This window comes from Anabrus simplex, chromosome 1 (assembly GCF_040414725.1).
Source record: "Anabrus simplex isolate iqAnaSimp1 chromosome 1, ASM4041472v1, whole genome shotgun sequence".
In the NCBI taxonomy this organism is placed as follows: domain Eukaryota; kingdom Metazoa; phylum Arthropoda; class Insecta; order Orthoptera; family Tettigoniidae; genus Anabrus; species Anabrus simplex.
The window spans coordinates 1,543,667,110-1,543,691,280 of NC_090265.1; the positions used below are offsets into that span (position 1 = coordinate 1,543,667,110).

Sequence of the window (24,171 nt, forward strand, 5' to 3'; positions counted from 1 at the left end):
CAGTCTTTGAATTTTTTGGGTGGAGTCTCTTTTGATTATAGAAAAGGAGCTATCTGTGAAAAAGTTTTTTTGTTTTATTAATATATTCTTTTTTATCCATGATTACTGTAGCATTGCCTTTGTCAGCTTTGGTTACTATGAGTTCGTTGTCTTTGATTTTCTTTTTGAGGGCGTATATGTGCTTTTGTTCAGCTGTGTTTTTTTTTTTTCCTAATATTGAGATCAATCGTGGGATTGGTTAAGTTGGAGAGGATGTTGCTCAGTTTCCTTTTAACATCAGTTCTTAACTTCATTTTGCGTATCTTCCAGCATTTTGCTTATGGCTAGCTCTGATTCTGTAATCATAGTGGTGGCTATGTTGAGGCTGTTCAAATTGGGCCAGTTGTGTTTCGGTCCTTTGGCTAAAGTTAAGTGTTCAATTTCACTCAAGGGTGTTTTTGATAGATTTACGACAGGTGGACGAAACTGCTTACAATCGAACGTGTTTGTGTTGGAGTTTCTAGTTTGATTATTATGAAGTTGGGAGTTTTTAAGCCTGATGAGTTTTTTCTCCAAATTTGATTGTTTCTTGGCTAGTTTGTGGAATAATTTATTTTCTACTTGGTGATAGAAAAGTGTCCATTGTGCGTTTGAAAGTAGTTTAGTCACTGTGAGGTGAGCGTCATATAATTTCTGATTCAAAAAAGATTTCTTCCTATACAAGAATTTAATTTTGTCTCTTAACCATATTTTGTTGGTTTTGTTTTGAGTTTTGACAATTTGGGGTGAAATCTGATGATTCCTTTTATTGTTTTTTTATAAAATTAGGTGTCAAGTTATTGATATACATTGTTTTAGGAAATCAACGCGTTTGCGTAATTTGGCTATCTTTAATTTTAGGTCTAGATATTGAAAAGCTTTCTGTTTTGCCTGTTAAGCTACATCATTAAGGCTTATGAACTTCATATTGTTGGTCCGTATTGAACTGAAATAACATATAAATAATGCACAGTAGAGTTTTCCACCTATTCAATACTAAGTTCATAACCCTTAAAGAGGAATGTTGGCGCAAACAAATGCTCTGCGCGCATCTAAATAATACTGAGAATATTTAGATGGGCCTGCATTTGAAGTAGCTGGTTCAATTATTAGTAATTGTCGCGAACGCACATGCGAAGCAGCCGCAGTATGCTTATTTCCAGACAAATGCTCTGTTACTTGAGAATGTTGATCTGCACTTACTGTTTTACCACACGGTTGGCATAATAATACTTTTCCATCGGTAGTGAAAATGCTTTTAAATTCCACTACATATTGTTGAAGACGCAACCTTGTACTCGACTTCTCTTTTGGCATTATTTTGCTGGTTACGACACACGTATTTACGATGAATCACTGTTTCAATAAAAGGAATAGCAGTGGACACTGAAGGAAATATTTCTTAGAAATCTATACAATATCACATGACCACGGGAATGATATATGGACCCAAACAGCTAACCTTACTCTTAGGAGTGATGAAATCCCACTACCTAATGGTGGGCCAATATTCTTCCCAGTCTCCCATGTCGTAACAGTATTACGTCACCTTATCTCTCCGTGATTGCCTTTCGCTGATATTCTATAAACAAAACCCGAGCGGGCTGGCTCATAAAAGTGAGCTGGAATGATGACATACAAGGAAACATCTTGTGCAGCAAATCAAATCGCTGTCTAAATGTAATGACGTAGCCAGTGACCAGCAAGTTTTAGAACTTCTGGACGGAAGCCTATAAATAGCCGAAACATTCAGATACATGATGTTAAATACACTGTACCACAATACCGTAATCTTAAAAAATGAAAATATGAGCATTATTTTATAACACAGAAGCATTTTAAATTTTATTGATTAACAAATATTGCCAATTTATGTGCTTATTATAGATTTTCTAAAAATTTGTATTTACATTTTGAAAATGTGAAAATATGTGTACATACATACATACATTATCATTATAGACTGTTATGCCTTTCAGCGTTCAGTCTGCAAGCCTCTTTTTATGTGAAATAAGATTCAGTTTTTACACTTGGGGATGCACAATAAGAATAATTAACGTCGTAACTTGCGTTAAAACTTACACCAAAAAAATGTAATTACATAAAAATCTGCTCCCTAATTATAACATATCATACCTGTAGAAGAATGCACACTATTAAATATTCTTTGATTAATAGTGTGAGTGTGTGTGGTTTTTTTACGCGTTATGGTGAAAAGCTTTAAAGTTACGTACTCATTGAGGAGCCATCTTGTCGAATCTTCAGTCTTCATGTGAGAAATGTAAGATAAGAAAAAGGCTAGTTAAGTAAAGGAAAAGGAAAGGAACATAACAAATATGAATACAGGTGGTAAAAGATCAGAAACTATGACAAACACAAAAGGAGAAAAGGTCTTCTTTCCTGTTGCTCCCTTTTCCTACACTGGCCTGCCGTTGTGTTTGTCTTATGTTCCTTTTCTTGTTCCTGTCTCTCTCTATATGATTAGATTGATACTTGTTTATACCTTTCCAATAATATTATTCCATTGGAATCCTTTTTTTCCTTTTGTGTTTGTCCTGTGTTCCTATTAATTTTTCCCGACATACATAGTCGACTCCAGTGCAAAATATTAGCTCACAAACTCATTTTCACTCAGTTTCTCTCTTGCCATGGAAAGTTTGGGTTCTGTTTTGAAAGCTTTAACATTAATATTGCAGATGAATATTTGTGCTTTTGTGGATCTTAACCCTGGACCAACCGAAACCACCCAAAAGCTGGTTTTATTCCTGTGATTGTTGTATTTATCTTTATCTTTCTTCCCTTTCCCTGTACTTGTCCAGCCTTCTTTTCCTGCACTTCCCACCTTAAGCTTGAAGGTCTTACAACATGACCCCTCAGTGAGTGTTGAAACCCACCCTACTGATGAAGCTCGGAAGCATAAACGAGCTCGTAGGGGGCCAAGAAGAGATGGATGTAGATGTACTGGGGTTGATGAGGAGAGGCCGTCTAGTTGAAGCCAGCAGTGTACTGTATGAAGATGTGAAGATTGTCCTTGTCCTTTGGTGTTTTCATGTTTGTCATTCTCCTTTTTTTGTTGCTCTCTCTCTTCCTACACTTACCTGCCACCAAACTCAATGGCTGCAGTCGCTTAAGTGCGATCATTATCCAGTGTTCAGGAGATAGTGGGTTCGAACCCCACTGTCGGCAGTCCTGAAGATGGTTTTCCCTGGTTTCCCATTTTCACACCAGGCAAATGCTGGCGCTGTACCTTAATTACGGCCACGGCCGCTTCCTTCCTACTCCTAGCCCTTTCCTATCCCATCGTCGCCATAAGACCTATCTGTGTTGGTGCGACGTAAAGCAGCTTGCAAAAAGAAAAAAGCACGTGCCAGTGTGTTTGTCCTATTATGTATTCCCTTTATTGTTCCTATCTATGACTTGTTATATACTGTAGATATCTTTTGTTACTTCTTTAGTGAAATTTTTAATATTGTTTTTTGTTACAGGTGTCGTTCATTCTGACTTGAAACCTGCCAACTTTCTACTGGTTGCTGGTCGGCTGAAGCTTATAGATTTTGGCATTGCTTCCTCTGTACAGAATGATATGACTAGTATAAATAAGAATGGCATGGCTGGAACTTACAATTATATGAGCCCTGAAGCATTCCACGATCCAAGTGACAGTAACAAGACACACAAGGTATATGTAGTATTGATGATATCTGTTTTAATTCTATCCATCACTAAATAAGTTATTAATATAATATTAATTGTTTAATGCTAAGGTAATGGACTTAACATCAAGGTACCGAGCTCGATAGCTGCAGTCGCTTAAGTGCAGCCAGTATCCAGTAATCGGGAGATAGTGGGTTCGAGCCCCACTGTCGGCAGCTCTGATGATGGTTTTCCGTGGTTTCCCATTTTCACACCAGGCAAATGCCGGGGCTGTATCATTAATTAAGGCCACGGCCGCTTCCTTCCAATTCCTAGGCCTTTCCTATCCCATCGTCGCCATAAGACATATCTGTATCGGTGCGACGTGAAGCAAATAGCAAAAAAAAAATACATCAAGGTAGAGTAGCCATCCACTTGACAATAATATTAATTGAGGAGCTAGATGCAGTAATAGCGTAAGTCTACTTACGCTGTTATTGCATGAATGCTGTTTTCAGATATCCTGGTCCCTTCACTACAACCCAGTCCAGGTCTTAGTTCGCTAGGATGCCGCTAGAGGTCAGGAGCTCACTAAAACTGGTACCATGCGCTACGCTGTTATTGCATGAGGCATGCTTCACGAGTGGCACGTTCAGTTGCCGCCAGTTCTCTGGCTGGAGAAGATGTTAGTGAGTGGAATAGAAGGTTTTGTGGCATCACATTTAATAAAAGAAGAGTTATCAGCACTTTGACCTATGTTTCTAAGAATGCCTTCTGCTAAAAGCAACAGATTCATGATACAGAAGTTTGTGTGACATTATTACCATAATGGTGTTGAATCAGAGTCACAGTCCTACACTCTTACGTGCCATTTACCTTCTTAAAGAGGAATGATAGCTTTCTCAGTTTTAATGATTTCAGGCTACACGATGTGTGGTGTAAAAGCAGACAAAAGGGTTGATGTTATTTCACTAATGAAATACTTAAAAACTGAAAATGTTGAGTGGTATGTGAAAGTCATATCTGTGTGTAATGATTCCTTAGAGTCTGCTAATGCAGCATATGAAGATGAATCATCCCGATTTTGATCAATGATGCATTTGAGTATTTCAAACAAGTAAGATACACAATGTCTAAATCCCAATTATATATTTTGCAATCTGTTTTTTGTTTCTTTTCTTTTAGGTTTAGAGAATCATTTTGTAAATGAAAATAGGAATAAAAGTTGTTTAGAAAGGAATGTTACTAATTTTATAACATTTCAACTATTTGTTAGGGGGGGGGGGAAATAACCGTAGCCTAATACCATAGTTGGAGAGAGCACTCTAACAAAATTCTCTCGACCCTTTACGAGAAAAGAACGAAAAAGGTGAATATTAAATAAAGAATAAATTTAATGGTTTTACCTTTCTTAGTTGACAATTTTTTTAAAAAAGTAATTTGTTCTTAATTTAAGTAAATTTAGACATTTTGGAGAACTGAGGTGGGATAAACTGCCACATTTGTTCCTCTATAGTGAGCGATCGTGCTTTCCTAACTAGCTGATCATACTGGTGTATGGCAAAATATAATATTCCTGGTCTTCATGCAATAACAGCGTATAAAATTAAATTTTAAATAACTCTGTCTTTCTTATTAGGTAACAGATCAATAAGATTCTTTGAGAAATTAATTTCCTGGCTCTTTTAAATGTCCTTAAATGAAATTCAGGTTGATTCCTATTATTACTTTTAGCTCAGAACATTTATAAACTTCAAGCTTCTGTTTCTCAAAATAACGTAAGTCTACTTACGCTGTTATTGCATCCAACTCCTCAATTGTAAAATGGGTAATTGTAATAATAGTTCCTAAAAATTGCCTACCAGGACTGCTTTTATAAGTTGAAACAGTGTTAGCAGCATTGTGTTAATAGAGGAGGAGAGTACTGCAAAGGAGACATAGCTAACTAGGCTACAGGTAAGCCCCCTAAAGAGTTATTTTTCAATGTTTGGTTAATTTTTCTATAGGCCTCATTTATAACTTTTAAAGGAACAGGTGAGAATGAGGTAGACATATTTAGAAGTGGTGAGAATCAATAATAAAGGCAGTGTAGTACTAAATTTCAGTGCAAGAGATGGAGCTAGAAAACAAAGGTACAAGAAATTAGTGAGCTAATTTGGGGAAGGCATAGAAGGTAACCGAAATGAGAAATGTGGAATTTCCGTGGTAGTATTATATTTTGCTAAGGGCTTTACGTCGCACCGACACAGATAGGTCTTATGGCGACGATGGGATAGGAAAGGCCTAGGAGTTGGAAGGAAGCGGCCGTGGCCTTAATTATGGTACAGCCCCAGCATTTGCCTGGTGTGAAAATGGGAAACCACGGAAAACCATCTTCAGGGCTGCCGATAGTGGGGTTCGAACCTACTATCTCCCGGATGCAAGCTCACAGCCGCGCGCCTCTACGCGCACGGCCAACTCGCCCGGTGACTGGTAGTATTATATTCAAGTACAGAGTTGTTCACTGCTACACTACAGGGTGCATGGATTTTTTGAGGACAAGCTACAGGCATTATGAAAAACAACCCTATCTGACTGAACAAAACTTCACCCACAGATGCAGTAATATCAAATATGCAGGAGAACGACCAATGGTTCCTTGGCTGAACATAACTGCTGGGCTGTTTTTGTAGTGATAAAGTTGACGTTGATTCTCTGGCGCTTGGAGACTTGGTTGGTCTAGTTGTGAGTGGGTGATACATAGGAAATATAGTCTGTTTTCCCCCCTAAGTATTAGGGAGTTACTTTTGAGCAGTGTAAAGGCCGAGAGATTCATAAGATGTGTTTTCTGTTTGAGCAGTTTACTGTGTGTGTTTTTTTAAAATAGAGAAACATTTCAGCAATTTGTATCGTAAAGAACAGAGTATGGCCTTGCTGGCGAGACCTAGTGTTTATAGTGCACTCTGTCTTTTGGTATGGGGTAGAGCAATTTGTTACTTTCATTGACCTGTCTCAGTCTCATCCTTGGCTTTAAAAATGACCGAGGTATGAGAGCGATGCTAGTAATACCATTCCTTAGACAGTCAGTCCCTGTTATGAATGGTCTGAAAATGTCTCATAGAGTCATTTGGTGCATGCATTTCAGTGGGCTTGGCAGATTGATGTGCAATAGCAACGTCTGTCTCAGTGAGAAAAGCAACTAGATACTACCTCACTCCTCATTTCCCTACTATGCCTCTTCAGTGATGCCTGGGCTATCTCTGATAGCTTTGGTGGAGCTGTAGAGGATCAGACCAGCCTTTGGGCTGAATACCCCAAAAAAACACACACACACATGAACAGAGTCTGGTTCCCAGTACTTATATAGGCAGCAACTTAGTATTGTCTTTCTAAATTCTAGGCTGCATAGTAAATGCTTGCACTTTACCTCCAGGCCTGCTGTGTAATAGGTGAAACGTTGATACAAATCAAATTGTAACCGCAATCTGTTAGCCTGGAAGACAACTCCTGTCAATTATTTTATTGTTAAACAGGTATCTTAGCAAAAATATACCTGGACTTCCTCGAATACACCAAAATTGACAACGAATTCGAAAACATTCTCTTTTGGGCCAGATATGTCGACGATGTCTTTGTAATCATGAATGAGAAATCAATTAACGCACCCACCACCCTCTTAAGACTCAACAATATTGATCCTCATATCAAATTCACACTAGAATCCGAATCAAATCAAAAAATCAACTTTCTAGATTTAACCATCACTAGAAACTCAGATTCTTTCAGTTATAAAATTTTCAGAAAACCCACTCAAACAGCCTCCACCATTCGCCAAGATTCAGTGCACCCCCAGTCCCACAAACGAGCCACATACAACAGCCTAGTTCACCGAGCCTTCAGCATACCTATGTCCAATAAAGATCTAAAAAACGAACTCAACACAATCCGCGGAATCGCAAAATTCAACGGCTTCAGCAATCATTTTATAGAAAGGATAATCAATAAACACAAACATCGCCCAAAAACTACCCTCAAAAAAGAAATAACCAAACCTCTAACATTTTCCACCTTCACGTTCAACAATGATATCTACAAGTTAACCAACATCTTTAAGAAACAAGGCGTTAAAATAGCCTTCAAAACCAACAATAAGAACATGAATGTTTTATACAATACTTCACACATCAACAAGACCAGCAGTTTTTTAAAATCAGGAGTTTATAGGATCAAATGTACCACCTGTAAAAAAACCTACATCGGGCAAACCGGGAGAAACTTCATTATCAGATACCACGAGCACACTAACGCAATAAAATACAACAAGTTTTCAGCCATCGGCCAACACATGCAAGATTATAACCATAATTTCACCAATATTGAACAAGACATGGACATCCTCGTATTAGCAAACAAGGGCCCTTTACTGAACATAATGGAAAATTACTACATACACCTAGACCAATACTTTAATGCCAGTCACAATCTCAATGAAATCTCAGAGAAACCCAACATACTCTTCGATCTATTTATCACTTTCCTCAGAAACAATAATGCAGCCAACCTAAACTCAATCCTAAATTTAATCAAAGGTACTTTTCCAAGACAATTACACTTTCTCCCGCACCCTTCAGCCCCACCTTAAGCCCTCTTCCTAAGCCATATTTCATTTCAATACAAGAACTTACTGATTTCCATGATTATAATTTTTACAACACCCCATTTATACTTTATTCTTTGTTAAAAACCTCTTATTATGTATATTCCTTGTATTATTAACTATTACCATAACATCTCATTTCACTTGTTATTCTTTAAAATAATATTGTCTTAGGATTTCGCCACAAATGATCTTTGCTCCAATACGGCTGATGATGACCCCTAGATGGGTCGAAACTAGTACCGTATAATTTTGTAAATTTGTGAATATATTGTATTGAAAAGGTGGAAACATTTAAGTTATCATTATTATTACTCATACTACAGTACTCGAAGTTTAGTTATAGATTTCCAAAACTTCTCTCTCTTTCTCTATCCTTCACAGGATGTGGTGGCATGTTGTGCAGTTGCAGAGTTTTTACTAAGCTGTTCCATCCTGCGCTAGATGAGTCGTCTCCATCTGGTCAATCCACCTTGCCAGAGCTCTTCCTTGGGTCCTTGCCTCTTGCACTTTGCCCTCTACGATCAGTTTTTCCGTGCTTGCAGTTCTCCTTGATATGTGGCCAAAGTATCACAAATAGGCCTTGCTAATCTTCTTCATGAGCCCGTCCTTGATCGTGAGCTCTTCTAGGACAGAAGCGTTCATCTGGTGCTTAGAACTCGGCGGCATACCCACATTTCTATCGTTTCAATCTTCTTCTTGTCAGCTTTATGAATTGTCTAGGTTTCAGCTGTGTATGTGGTGATGGGGAAAACCAGAGCATTTGCCAGCCTGAGTTTGGTGTTAGTGATGTGTCTGTCCTTCCAGATCTTCGTCATTTCGCCGTCACATTGCGTGCCATTGCGAGGCGTCTCCTAGTCTCATCTAAGCAGCCCCCATTCTTCGTTATTAGGGCACTGAGATAAACGAATCGGCTCACCACACTGAAGCCTCCTATTTGTCTCAGGTGTGAAAAGTTCTTGTTTGCCCGGTCCATAATCATGACCTTTGTCTTGCTAACGTTGATCTCCATCTCCATTACAGATTTCTTCAATTCAGCATGATCTACCGTATTTCTCTGAATCCAAGGCGGTCCCCGCTTTTTCATTCAAAAAAATTAAATTAGACTTTAAAAAGTGCTTTGTGGTGTATTTTTATTTATTACAATTTTCAAATTTTATTTGAGAAGAAATACACACACTCAAGTATCAAGTAAATCCTGTCTAATTCCCTAATCATTTTCATTAGAAGTATCTGATACTTCCTTAAGTTCAGAGGATTACTCTTCACGAATCCGCATTCGTATCACATCTCATGTTATGACCACTCTGACCATGCATTTTTTGCGCACGTACCTCACAATTCATGCCCGACTTCTTTAAAGCACCCTTGTTGCAGGCCACTGAATGCCTTTCTTGGATAGTATGCAGTTTTAGATAATCTTTGTCTTCACGCCATCGCAAAACATTGACTTTAGTTATGCCGTATTTCCTTGCGGCTGCACAAATTATTCTTCGTTTCCGCGTGTTTAACAACCATCAACTTAAAATTAGCAAAGAGAACCCTCTGAAAATTTGCCAGCAATGCCTGTTCCACGTGTCTGTACAATACGACGATCCGTCATGAAAATATGCCTGTTGTCAATAAAACTGTTACTTTTACTAAGTGTTAGATACAACTGACTGCCACTAGACGCATTTCTCGTTTGCCAGTTACGGCGGCTAGCGAATGTTGAAGGTCAACGAATTTTGTGCACTGTGGTAATGCCCTTGCGTTTTTCGCGCACATACCTCACAATTTCATCTTCGACTTCTTTAAAGCATCCTTGTTGCAGGCCACTGAATGAATTTTTGTACTGTACGGTACACATTTTAAAGCCTTTTTGTGCTTCAGTTATTCTGTATTTTCTTGTGGCTGTCCAATTATTCTTCATTTCTGCATGTTTCATAACCATTAAGTTAAACTTGGCATCGTAATATCGATGAAACCCGTTGAAAATTTGCCAGCAAACCTGTTCCATGTGTCTCCATAATACGATCCATCATAACAATATTCCTACTGTCTATATAACTGTTTCTTTTACTAAGCCTCAGGTAGAGTAGAAGCGTTATACATCTGTCAGTGAGAAGCCATGGCCTTTCTAAGAATTCGAAGGGTCGCATTCTTGCTGTTCCAATTTAAATGACATTTCCTGAGCAGTTGGGGCTCGGAAGTACGTTATAGTCGACAGAGTATAAAGTTTTGATGCCTTTCTGCAGATGTGAGAAACGTTGTAGAGGCTAATAGAATGTCATTCTCTCTTCACTGTTTTCCGAGAAACAGTGACATTACACAGAGGCACTGTACAAGATGTTGTCCGGGCTAGCTATGTGTAATAAAGACGTGGACATTGAAGGTCGAGTATTTGCACGCATGGTGGGGTGAAAGGAAGCAGTGTGGTTATCCTGTTAGCATATTTTAGGAATAAAAAATCGTACAATTAAGTAGTATTGTAGTGTAGTAGTAGCCTGTATTAATTAACTTACTGTCGTGTGATCTTTGTGAACTAACGTAGACAATATTTCTTTCCTTTCATTCTATTTTTCACAGAATAAGATCTTATTTTTCTTTCTCTTTCCATTATTTAGTAAAGAAAGGTTAAGCAGTGCGAGTGTAGGAACTGTGGGTGTGGCCAGGCATTAAGGAGTATGAGGGAGGAGTTGGAGAGCTTGAAGGAGGACAGGAAGGAAAGTAGGCCTCCAAACAATGTACAGGATACAGTAGGTGTAATGTCGGACTCGTTGGCTGAATGGTCAGCGTACTGGCTTTTGGTTCAGAGGGTCCCGGGTTCGATTCCCGGCCGGGTCGGGAATTTTAACCTCCATTGGTTAATTCCAATGGCTCGGGGTCGTGGGATGGAGGAAAGGAAGGAGGAAGTAGGTGTAATAGAGGAATGGGGAGGAAAGAGGGGAATTGTAGAAGACAGGTGTCAAATGTTTTAAGGGGAAGGAGATTCCAGGCTAAGGGCTCCATTCATGATCAAAATTCAGGACAGGTGTCGAGAAATCGGTACCAGTCACTGCAGGTAGAACAACCGAGGGAAGATGAGGAACAGGGAACTGTTGCCGAGAAGTGTGAAAGTAGGAGAAAGGGAAGAGGTAGAAAGGAAAATGTGGAGTAGTTGATAGGAAAAGACAGCTGGAACAGGGTCATGGGATGGAGAAAAGGAAGGAGGAATTAGCTTCTGCAGCTGTCAGGAAAGATAGGACTGACCAGGAGGGGAGGGATCAAGTGAGGTGGGTAGGGTTGAGGCTCAAGTCATGGGGGATTCTATCGTTAGACGTGAAGGGAAAGTGTATGGAGGAAAGGGTACTAGGTTAGAATATTATCCAGAAATTAGGTTAAGGCAGATGTTGAAGAAAGTAGAAGAGAAGGAGGCGGGAAAGGAGAGTGTGGTAGTGTTTCACGTTGGTACTAACAATGTAAGACAAGCCGGTGTAAGTACCATAGTTGGGGATGTGTGGGATCTGGTAAATGCAGCACGGGTAAAGTTTAAGGAAGCGGAGATTGTTATCAGTGGAATACTGTATAGGAGGGATACCGACTGGACGGTGATTGGGGATTTAAACGAAACTATGGAAAACTATGGGAAACTGGGAGTGAGATTTCTAGATCCTAATGGATGGGTAGAAGATAGGGATCTGCGCTCGGATGGCCTTCACTTAAACCTCAGTGGTACATATTAGTAGGAAATTTGTTTAGAAGGGTTATAGGGAGGTACATTCAGGGAAACAGGGTGGCCTAGAGAGCGGTGTTAAGGAAACACGGAACTAGAAATACAGTAAGTAGAGATGACATAAAACTGTTAGTGCTCAACTAGAAGGAATAGAATTAAGTAATTTAATAGATATATACTTACCAGATATTGTAATAGGAGTTGAATCATGGCTGAGAAATGATATAATGGATGCAGAGATATTCTCATGGAACTGGATTGTGTATTGTAGAGATAGGATAGGAATGGTAGGAGGGGGAGTATTCATTCTGGTGAAAGAAGAATTTGTAAGCTACGAAGAAGTTAAGGATGAAAAACATGAAATTCTGGGTATAAGGCTCATCTCTAAAGATAATAGGTGACTTGATGTCTTTGGAGTGTACAGACCGGGAAAGGGTAGCGCTGACGCTGATTCAGAATTATTTGATAAGATAACCAGCTATGTTGGAAATGATATGGAAAGGAATGTGATAGTAGCAGGTGATCTCAATTTACCAAACGTCAATTGGGAAGGTAATACGAACGACAGGAAGCATGACCAACAAGTGGCAAATAAGTTAATATGGGAAGGGTAGCTGATACAGAAAGTAATAGAACCAACTAGAGGGAAGAATATTTTGGATGTGGTGCTGGTAAAACCAGATGAGCTCTATAGAGAAACCGAAGTAATAGATGGTATTAGTGATCACGAAGCTGTTTTTGTGGTAATTAAAAATAAATATGAAAGAACGGAAGAGATTAAAATTAGGACTATTAGGCAGTACCATATGGCTGATATAACGGGCATGAGGGAGTTTTTAATAAGTAACTATGATCGGTGGAAAACGGTAAATAAAAATGTAAACAGACTCTGGGGTGGGTTTAAAGCAATTGTCGAGGAATGTGAAAAGAGGTTTGTACCTTTAAAGGTGGTAAGGAATAGTAAAGATCCTCTATATTATAACAGGGAAGTAAAGAGACTAAGAAGGAGGTGCAGGTTGGAAAGAGATAGAGGTAGAAATGGCTGTGGAAGTAAGGAGAAATTGAAGGAATTTACTAGGGAATTGAAGCTAGCAAAGAAGTCAGCTAAGGATAACATGATGGCAAGCATAAATTGGTGGCCATACAAATTTTAGTGAAAAATAGAAGAGTATGTATAGGTACTTTAAGGCAGAAACAGGTTCCAAGGAGGATATTCCAAGAATCATTAATGAACATTTTTTTGCTACTTGTTTTACGTCGCACCGACACAGATAGGTCTTATGGCGACGATGGGACAGGAAAGGCCTAGGAGTAGGAAGGAAGCGGCCGTGGCCTTACCTAAGGTACAGCCCCAGCATTTGCCTGGTGTGAAAATGGGAAACCACGGAAAACCGTTTTCAGGGCTGCCGACAGTGGGGTTCGAACCTACTACCTCCCGAATACTGGATACTGGCTGCACTTAAGTGACTGCAGCTATCGAGCTCGGTCATTAATGAGCAAGGGGAGTGTATATGCGAGGATCTTCAAAAGGCAGAAGTATTCAGTCAGCAGTATGTAAAGATTGTTGGTTACAAGGATAATGTCCAGAGAGAGGAGGTGACTAATACTAAAGAAGTATTAAAATTTACCTATGACAGCAATGACATTTACAGCAAGATACAAAAGTTGAAAACTGGAAAAGCAACTGGAATTGATAAGATTTTGGGGGATATACTAAAGACAATAGGTTGGGATATAGCACCATATCTGAAGTACTTGTTTGATTATTGTTTGCATGAAGGATCTTTACCAAATTAATGGAGAGTTGCTATAGTAGACCCTGTATATAAAGGAAAGGGTGATACACATAAAGCTGAAAATTACAGGTCAGTCATTTTGACATGCATTGTACGTAAGCTTTGGGAAAGCATTCTGATTATATAAGACATGTTTGCAAAAGTAATAACTGGTTTGATAGAAGGCAGTTTGTGTTTAGGAAAGGTTATTCCACTGAAGCCCAACTTGTAGGATTCCTGCAAGTTATAGCAGAAATCCTGGATTCAGGAGGTCAATTGGACTGTATCGCGATTGACCTGTCTAAGGCATTTGATAGGGTAGATCATGGGAGACTACTGGCAAAAATGAGAGCAATTGAACTTGACAAAAGAGTGACTGAATGGGTGGCTCTGTTTCTAGAAAATAAAACTCAGGGAATTAGAGTAGGTGAAGCTTTAACTGTCCCTGTAATAATTAAGAGGGGAATTCCTCGAGGCAGTATTATTGTACCTTTATGTTTTTTTATATGTATCAATTATGTGTAAAGAAGTGGAATCAGAGATAAGGCTTTTCGCAGATGATGTTATTCTGTACAGAGTAATAAATAAGTTACAAGATTGTGAGCAACTGCAAAATGACCTCGATAATATTGTGAGATGGAGAGCAGGCAATGGTATGTTGATAAACGTGGTTAAAAGTCAAGTTGTGAGTTTCACAAATAGGAAAAGTCCTCTCAGTTTTAATTACTGTGTTGATGGGGTGAAAGTTCCTTTTGGGGATCATTGTAAGTATCTAGGTGTTAATATAAGGAAAGATCTTCATTGGGCTAATCACATAAATGGGATTGTAAATAAAGGGTAGAGATCCCTGCACATGGTTATGATGGTATTTAGGGGTTGTAGTAAGGATGTAAAGGAGAGAGCATATTTGTATCTGGTTAGACCCCAACTACAGTATGGTTGCAGTGTATGGGACCCTCGCCAGGATTACTTGATTCAGGAACTGGAAAAAATCCATAGAAAAGCAGCTCGATTTGTTCTGGGCGATTTCCGACAGAAGAGTAGCGTTACAAAAATGTTGCAAAGTTTGGGCTGGGAAGACTTGGGAGAAAGGAGACGAGCTGCTCAACTAAGTAGTATGTTACGTTTAACTAATCTCATGTTTAGATCCGTATTGAAATTTGCTATAATATGCTTATAATATTGTGATTTTTTATTCCACCTTTTCAATACAATTGGTTTTATGTTGTTAGGAAATCATAATGCTACAACACTATTTTATAGGTACATGTTTTGCTTGATTTCAAGCATCCTCAGCCTATGTAATCATCTGAAGGTTGACCTGTCATTTTTTATTTGCTTTGACAAATTTGTGCTTAATTATAATTCTAAAATTAAGTAATAAAATACATAAACATAGGAATTTGTGAACACATTAATAGTTTAACAATATGAATGACTATACTAAAATTGGAATATCTGATAATTCTAAAGACATTGACGTCCAAAACACAGTATTTTAAAATGTTGAAAATTTGGCTATAATTGTTTTCCCAAAGTTCTGGTTTTTATTGAATGTTGTACTTGAGATGTTATAAATTCACAGTGCACATATCCCCTACTTTTAAATGAATAGTTTGGTATTCTTTGAAAAAAAAATTGTGTATCAAATAGTTTTGGTTATGAGGGTATTTAGGGGTTGAGTAAGGATATAAAGGAGAGGGCATATAAGTCTCTGGTAAGACCTCAACTAGATTATGGGACCCTCACCAGGATTACTTTATTCAAGAACTGGAAAGTATCCAAAGAAAAGCAGCTCGATTTGTTCTGGGTGATTTCCCACAAAAGAGTAGCATTACAAAATTGTTGCAAATTTTGAGCCGGGAAGACTTGAGAGAAAGGAGACGAGCTGCTCAAGTAAGTGGTGTGTTCTGAGCTGTCGGTGGAGAGATGACGTGGAATGACATTAATAGATGAATAAGTTTGAGTGGTGTCTTTAAAAGTAGAAAAGATCATAATATGAAGATAAAGTTGGAATTCAAGATGACAAATTGGAGCAAATATTCATGTATAGGAGGGGGAGTTAGGGATTGAAATAACTTACCAAAGGAGATGTTCAATAAATTTCCAATTTTTTTTTGCAATCATTTAAAAAAAGGCTAGGAAAACAACAGATACAGAATTTGCCACCTGGGCGACTGCCCTAAATTCAGATCAGTAGTAATTGATTGATTAACAAATGTAGTCATTTCACCACCCGACAATGGAGCCTAGACTTTGAAACGTATTGTGAAGTATAGCATTCAGTAAAAAATTGTGACTGGTAACATTTAATTATTCGTAGAGAAATAATAATGTTATTAATTTATGTTCCACGGGTCTTATTATTGTATGTGCTGATATATTTATCAATGCAAGGCTGGTATACAAAGGTCAATCAAATATAAACAGCTTTTTTGTTTCTGAATATCAACAGTTGGTAGAACTGGTCCCGCTCTTCTGCTGTGCTTAGGCAGAACCGTTAGGGGTGGAGAGAACTTGCTGTCAGATATTTTGCGCCGTTTCGTCAGTAATGCTCACGATGTCGGGGCAACAGGTGCAACTCTCCAGTGCGCAACGCATAATTATACATTTTCTTGCTCGTGAAGTAGTTACAGCACCTGAAATTTGCCAGAGATTGACTGCACAGTTCGGTGATCAAGCATTGTCAATTATGCGAGTTTGCCTGGCATAAAAAGATCAAGGAAGAACGGGAACATGGAAAATTAGCAACAACATGATTGCTGTCCTCAGACCAGCATTACAAACGATAACATTTGTGTGGTTAAAGACATTATTGACGTTGATCGATGGGTGAGCGCATCAGAAATTGAAGAACAAATCGGAATCAGTTATGGGAGATGTCAAGCAATCATCACAAACGACCTGCAGTTCTGTAAAGTGTGTTCCAGATGGGTCCCTCGCCTTTTGACCAAAAAACTGAAGTTGAGACTTTTGAAGATCTGTCAGAGGCTTACAGCAAGATTTGTGGAAGAAGGTGATGCATTTTTTAGTCGGATCGTCACCTGCAACGAAACATGGGTCCACCCCTACACTCCCAAATCCAAACAAGCCAGTAAGGAGTGGCGGAGGAAAGGGGAGGCAGCACCAGTGAAAGCCAAGACTCGACTGTCAGCTGGCAAGGTTCTTGCCGCTTTTTTTTTTCTTTTTTTTCTTTTTTTTTTTTTTTTCGGTGAGGTATTTCGCTGATTGATTTTTTGCATGAGCGATGCATAATCAATGCTGCTTACTACTGCAAGCTGTTGAACAAGGCGAGGGTTGCATATTGCCGCAAAAGACCAGACCAACCGATTCCACAGGTCATCCTCCTCCACGACAATGCACGACCCCATACCGCAGCTCTAACTGTCTCCAAGTTACAGGAAATGCACTGGACTACACTTGATCATCTTCCTTACAGCCCGGACTTATTGCCCTGCGATTTCCATTTATTCGGACCGCTTAAATGAACAAATGTATTCAGAAGTGAACAGCAAGACAAGAAATATTTTATAACAAAAGATCATGGACAAGATATCCCGAATTTGACACTTTTTCTGTTGAGGCATACACTGAGTTTTTTGTTAGGAAGTTATGTTATTCTTTGCTTAAGTAAAGAAAGGAAAGAAAATAATAAGAGATAAGAATGGAAAAAGAGTTATTTAGAAATGTAAATATTTCTGTTTTGTAATTTGTTTCTGTTTCCTCCTCCTCTTCACCCCTCCCATCTAATTCTTTCTTCATTTCTTTTATTAACAGGTCGGCTACAAATCAGATGTATGGTCATTGGGATGCATCCTGTACAATATGCTGTATGGGAAGACTCCATTTCATCATTTGCCATACCCTGCTAAAATGTTCATGATAATAAATCCAGATCATAAGATCAATTACCCTCGAATAGAGAAATGTCCCCCAGTTCTTATGGAAGCAATGAAGAGTTGTCTTACTTTTAATTACAAGTTACGGCCAACTGTGACTGAATTACTAAATCTACCATATATATGCTATGACAGCCCTGTAAAAAATGGAAAGGAAATAAGTGGTTAAAATAGGTGTATTTATGGTAAGTCTGTGTATTGTATTCTGTATGAAAGTATGAGGTGTAGTTGGTTTAAAATTTATATGAAAACCATTATAATGTTATTTGCTTTCTCTGAAGTAGTTCTCCAACAAGTAAGAAAGAAAATGGTGTTTTTCCTAATTGAAGCTCTATTTAACTTTTCATTAGGTACAGTTAACACTACCTTGTAATAATGATTGACTTCAAAAATCTAGAAGTTACCTTTCATATATTTAAGAGAAATGTTTCTTTTTTCCTTTCCTCTCCTATTTCCTTAACTGGTATAGCTCCACATTGACATAACTTTTCTACCTGAGCATAAAATAATGATTTCTATATTAAATCATGATCACTCTGAGGGAAGAGTCCTTGGAGGACACTTAGAAATTCTTAAATAGCAGGTGGCACAATCTCTGGCTTATCATTTAGGCAGCCATATTTCAAACCACAGCCAATGATTGTGAGATTTTTGAAATAAGTAATCATGTCCATGTGGTTCAGATTCCACATAAAACTTGAAGGTCCCGTGGTTATGATCACAATATCAAGTCTCGCTAAAATATTAGCTTGCTTTAAAGTATACAGAGTACTGACAAGTAAGAAAAGAAATTGTGGTTTTCTCTATATAAGATCTATTTAATTTTTATTTGAAACAGTTTAACACGGCCTTGTAGAAAAGATTGAAAACAATTATAGGAAATATCTTTCAATCATTTTTACAACTGTGCAGAATGAAAAGTTAAATAATCTTATGTAAAGGAAAACACCATTTCTTTTCTTACTTGTTGAAGACCTTTCTCAGAAGAGGCAAATAACAGAACAATGGTTTCTACATACATCGTAACAAGCTCTTGATATGAAGAAAGAATTGTATAACCTTTATTCTTGTTCACCATTCATAGCTTATTGAAAACAAACTGCCGTATTTACCCACGTAATTTTTTCATCGCATAATTTTTAAATGGTAAGTTTTCTCTTATCTGTGGTATGCAGTATGCCATGGCTAAGATGCTACAGAAGTTGCTGTGCAGTAAGTACAAAGTTGCCCTCAACGACACAGCAGAGGTGATTGGATTATGGCCAGTCATCATTGTACAGTTCCAGTTTTCCAGGTACTGTTAATGAGCCTCTTCCACTTCTTCCTGTCCATACATAACTTGTCATGGATAACATCATCCACTGCCCATCCTCTGGTAACTAGATCAACCTTGATCATGTCTATCCATCGGGTTTCAGGTCTTACTGCAGGTCTTTTCCCCTCCATCTGTCTTTCCAGATTTATTCTGACTGTTCTTGTAGGCAATATGCCATGGCTAGATGCTACAGAAGTTGCTGTGCAGTAAGTACTAAGCTGTCCTCAAGGACACAGCACAGGACAGGCTTCATCCTCATCACATGCCCATACCACCATAGTCTAGATGTGCCGATTCGGTCTAATAGGGATGTTTTTATTCTGGCTTCTTTCCTCACCTCCTCATTTCTTAACTTTTCCATCTTGGTCTTCTGGATGATGGATCTAAGAAATTTCATCTCTGATGCTTGCAGTCTTGATGAATCTATTTTTGTGAGGGTGCGCGCTTCAATACCATAGATCAATATTGTTATGAAATAGCTGTTAAACATCATCAGTTTGGCCAGTTTTGGAATCATGTCATCCCATAAAAGTATTCTTACTTGTTGGTAGAATTCTGATCCCTATTGCACTCTGTTTGTAATTTCCTTTCTGACCAAATTATCACTGGAGATGACATTTCTAAGGTAAGGAAAACTATCCACGCACTCTAGCTGGTGGTCTCCTAGTTTTACACTTGCTGGAACCTCATCTCTGTTGATTTCCATAACCACTGTCTTGGTCTCGCTGATGTTGAGATTATATTCCTGGAACTGGGATTTCTGTACGTTGAGTCTTATCTGTACTTCCACTTCAATTTCACCCCAAATCATGATTTCATTAGCAAAGACCACTTGCATTCTGTTCACCTAACTTTTCCTTGACGTTCTTCGTTATATTGTCCCTAACAGGGATGAGCCGTAGTGGGGACAGTACAGTTCCTTACTGAACTCCACTCTTGGTCTCAAACCATGATAATCGACCTTCCCCACTTTGTACACAGCTAGTACAGTCTTTCTACAACATCTGAATTTTCCTTACCAGTCCTTCAGGCACATTTCCTGACTTCAAGCACTCCCAGGTCTTACCTCTTATAACACTATCGTAGGCTTTTTTCTGTATCCAGGAATACAGTAACCAGGTTCTTGCCTTACTGCCAATATGTTTCCATCAGCATGCAGGTGTTAAAAATTAGATCCATTGTTGATCTGTTACTTCTGAATCCATATTGCTCCTCCTCTAACTGTGGTTCAATGATGGTTCTTTATCTCCTTTCAATTATCTTCTCTAGAATTTTTAACTCATGAGACAGCAGAGTTATTCCTCTGTAGTGGTGGGTTTCTGTCTACTGCCTTTCTTAACGGGAATTATAACGCCCTTGCTCCAATCTGCAGGTATTTTGTTGTCCATACGGCATTTAGTACTCTGTGCAGCCATTGTATGCCCTGTAGATGCCTGCTGCCTTTATCGTGTCCATATTCACTTTATCTGCACGTGAAGATTTTCCTTTAAGCATAGATTTTTGAAATATGTGCCATATTTTCTCGTGTAATTAATGCAGTTTTTGACGAAAAATAAAGGCGAAAACTTTGGATGCGTAAATTATTCAGGGAATTCAGATATTTAAAAGTTATTTACAATTAATTTACATTTAAAAGGTATATCAAATATAGCATAAACACAATCGGTTCAACTAATTTGCGGTTATCGTCATTTGGCATAAAATTCTGATGTGTTTTTTTTTTCTGAAAAGTCAGATAGGGTAGACCTGCATCAGGTAAGTTGGACATGTGGGTTTGAAGTACCAACACTGGAAAATATTATTCCTGTTAAGAGTTGACAGTACGACCTGAAGTGAAATAAAAATGTACTAATAAAGGTACAATTCGTGTAATGTCGTAATGACATACCGGCAAAAGAAAATAAAACTGTCCAACATGAGAAGGGCCGGGCATCGAAGGAGGGACCCTGCTAGATTTCCGCAAACCTTTCGTATCCAATCTTGTACGATTGACGTGTCCATCCACCCTTTTTTTTTTTTTTTTTTTATACGAATGTGGATCCCTCGCGAAAATTTGACTTTAGGCATCGTTTTATCGTTTTAGAACAACGTAAAATGTAAGCAAGCATTGCAGTACATCGTTGTTTTTTGCTTCTGGTAGCACATACGATAACACTCGATGTCCCTTTCTTATCAATTGTTCGACTTTGTGGCATATGGTAACTAATCGGCGTCTGACCTGCGGTTCTTATTTGGGAAATAAAATATTCTTTCACTTTATGCTTCTCCATCACAAAGCTATGATAATCAATTGCATTTTTGTTGAAATCATTCGGCATTTTTTGGCACAGTGCTGTACTCTGTTGAAGAGGAAGTCCATTTCTGTTCATAAAATTATTCATCCAGACGCGGCTAACCTTCAAATCTGAGACACTGATTCCCGGTGCACCAGCTATTTCTCGTCCTTTAAAATGCAGCATTTTGTGAGAAACAGCATACCAAACGTTGCGTAAAAAATCATATATTTAAGCAGATCCTCCTTAACTTGCAGAAACTTGCCGCTTTTTTGTCCGCGAAATGCTTTGCGAGACTTGGTGGTCTCTTCAAATGCACTTCTCTGTTACCACGGTAGCGCACGTTGCATTCGGACACTGAATACTTGGCGGCCCGCGGCCGTATTCCCATATGTTTTGGTGTAACTGATCACCGAGAGTTTATATGATGCAGTATTACTCAAATACTTGCTCACTGTGGACTAACAAACAATTTTGAGGTAACAGAAAACGCATGTCCCGTACCCGAAACACTTGTAAAATATGTTCGCCAGGCTGGAATAGAGCGTCACAAGTCACTTTTGGGCTGATTCTCTCACTGAACTAGTGCAGTGGTATTTCCTACCGGCCGATAACAGCACGTTGCCCGGTATTTGGAATGCCTGGTTTCGCAATAGCAAGGCTGCTACTTGAGTAGCTGACATCTTTATTTCGAAATTCATCCGCAGCTGCGTGATGGATGTTTGAAGAAGTGGGTTCGTCAAATACGTGAACATTTCTTTTTCTGCACTTGGGACCCAAAAATATTGCAATGCGTAAATTTTGCAAGGCCATTAATTATGCGAGAAAATATGGTAATCATGTTCACGTGGTCACTGCCAGTAAAGGAGGCGAATTTTAGCAGCTACATGTACAGTAAGTAACGTAGTGTTCAGGCGACAAAGTCAATCACTGATTATTCAACGTATCCACCATTTGTTCATCGGTTTCTGTTTGTGATGTCTGACAACCAGTAACGAAACAATTGCTTTTGATGTTGTGCTTAATTCCATTATGTCATTTCAAAACACTTCATTTCTTCAAAAATAAAGCCAACAACATTAACAATCGTTGTGAAGTCAGCGTATTCTGAAATCTGTATCATTTAGTGCATGGTTAACTGTTGTTCAACACACAGTCTAGCCAGAGTGAAGGAAATAAAACTTAAACATTTATTTCTATAAATGAAATTGAAATGTTTAACAGTGCCTGTTCAATCATAGCCATATCATTTCAACAGCTAGTACTGTAGTTTGTTTCACTGAGAAACACAAGCGGCATCGCTGCATTAAGAAGACTCGTCAGCTTGGTAAGCTACGCTTGATGCTGGTCTATGCACACATAACCAGTATACATTTTAACCACATAAGAGACGTGCACTTTTCTATAACATGTACGGACCTCTGTGCTAATTATTTTTACATGTGTAAGAGAATAGTGGTTAGTGGTGGGTAATAAAAATTAAAGTTACATTTCACTGTTTAAATTAACAGTGATCCGCATTCGCAGAAAATAATGGCAGTCGTGCTGCGACACATAATTTTTGTGTAGACCCATCACATACACTTGACTGGCATAAATGAACAGCCTTATCATTTGGAAGACCAACATAAGGCCAGTATGCAAAAATTGATAAAAGAATTGTTAAAATATGTAACTGAATTAAGAAACAATGGCTATTCAATGCCGTACGAAATGCTGCAGTTACAGGCCCTGGAGAGACAGAGAGAAGCAATACAAGAATCTCACAGTTTAAATCAAACAAAGGGTGGCTGTTTAGATTCATAAAGATGAACAACCCTTCTATTTGAAGGGGACTTCTGTATGCCAGCGATTGCCGAAAGACCATTCTGCTCTCTCTTTTTTTAAGGTTAAAAATCACTAGAAAAGCGGGAAAAATTGCGCCTGTAAATACGGTAATTCATTATTTTGAAAGTATCTATGCTCAAATTACGAATGAAGTGAGCAGTAAAAATCTTACTTGCAACATAACCGAGAGGGTATTTAAACTAGGGCCATATCATGGAGTTGCCAATGGAGGGTGTTTTATTAATAAAAATATCTTGTGTACAATTTTTAACACTTTTGTATATTAAATGTATATATTGTTTATAATATGTGAATTTAGAAGAAAAATTATAATTCATGATTTATTTGTACATCTATTTTAATTGACAAAATCATTAACCACACCAATGGAGGTATTGTGAATGTTTAATGAAGAGAGTCCATTCGTTCATTCTTGTGACATGGAATTTCTGAGATACACTTTTATTTGCCATAGAGTGGAAAACAATTTTTTCTGGTGTTGCTGTTATAACTGTCAGAATGATTAACATTTAAACTTGTTTTACATTTAAAAAATGTTATTTTCTCAAGCAAATATCCAGAGCATAGAAAACATGTCTTCTCCTCCCCCTGCCGCCGCCCTCCCCCCTCTCTTTCTCTCTCTCTCTCTCTCTCTCACACACACATATGAATCTTAAATTCTTGCACACCTCATTTTCATTTCAGCTTTAAATGCATTTTCATTGATACACTCGAGTTCTGCTCATGCATTTTATATAGATATGACAATTGAGTTTGTTAAAAAGTGCCTGTCTTTGAGGTAACAGACAGTCAAAACTACATACTTAGAATTTCACCCTGCGTGATAAAGCTAGGTTCTATATGAGCGATCAGTTCCTCTAAGAATGGTATAAACACTGATAATAATAATAGTCTTCTGGCGACTCTGTTTCGGTGTTGCTGTTTTTTATTTAATCTTCAAATAATGAGACGATGATATCGTTATTTTCCTTCATAACTTCTCTTCAAGTTATGAGAATATTTCAGTGGCCTAATTTCTCACAACTCTCAGTTCTTTGATGGAGTTTTGTGCAAGAACCGAAGCTGAGGTTAAGTGCATGT

The 24,171-nt window shown here is 38.3% G+C and overlaps 1 protein-coding gene across 1 annotated transcript in view; it reads left to right on the forward strand.

Moving 5' to 3' along the window:
* Mps1 (Monopolar spindle 1) overlaps positions 1 to 24,171 on the forward strand; it is a 225,900-nt gene that overhangs the window by 185,678 nt on the left and 16,051 nt on the right. Inside the window, exons 6-7 of the mRNA XM_067138070.2 lie at positions 3,504 to 3,697; positions 17,534 to 17,840. Of these exons, the coding sequence (XP_066994171.2) occupies positions 3,504 to 3,697; positions 17,534 to 17,824 (485 nt within the window). The 3' untranslated portion in view covers positions 17,825 to 17,840. The remainder of the gene's footprint in view (positions 1 to 3,503; positions 3,698 to 17,533; positions 17,841 to 24,171) is intronic.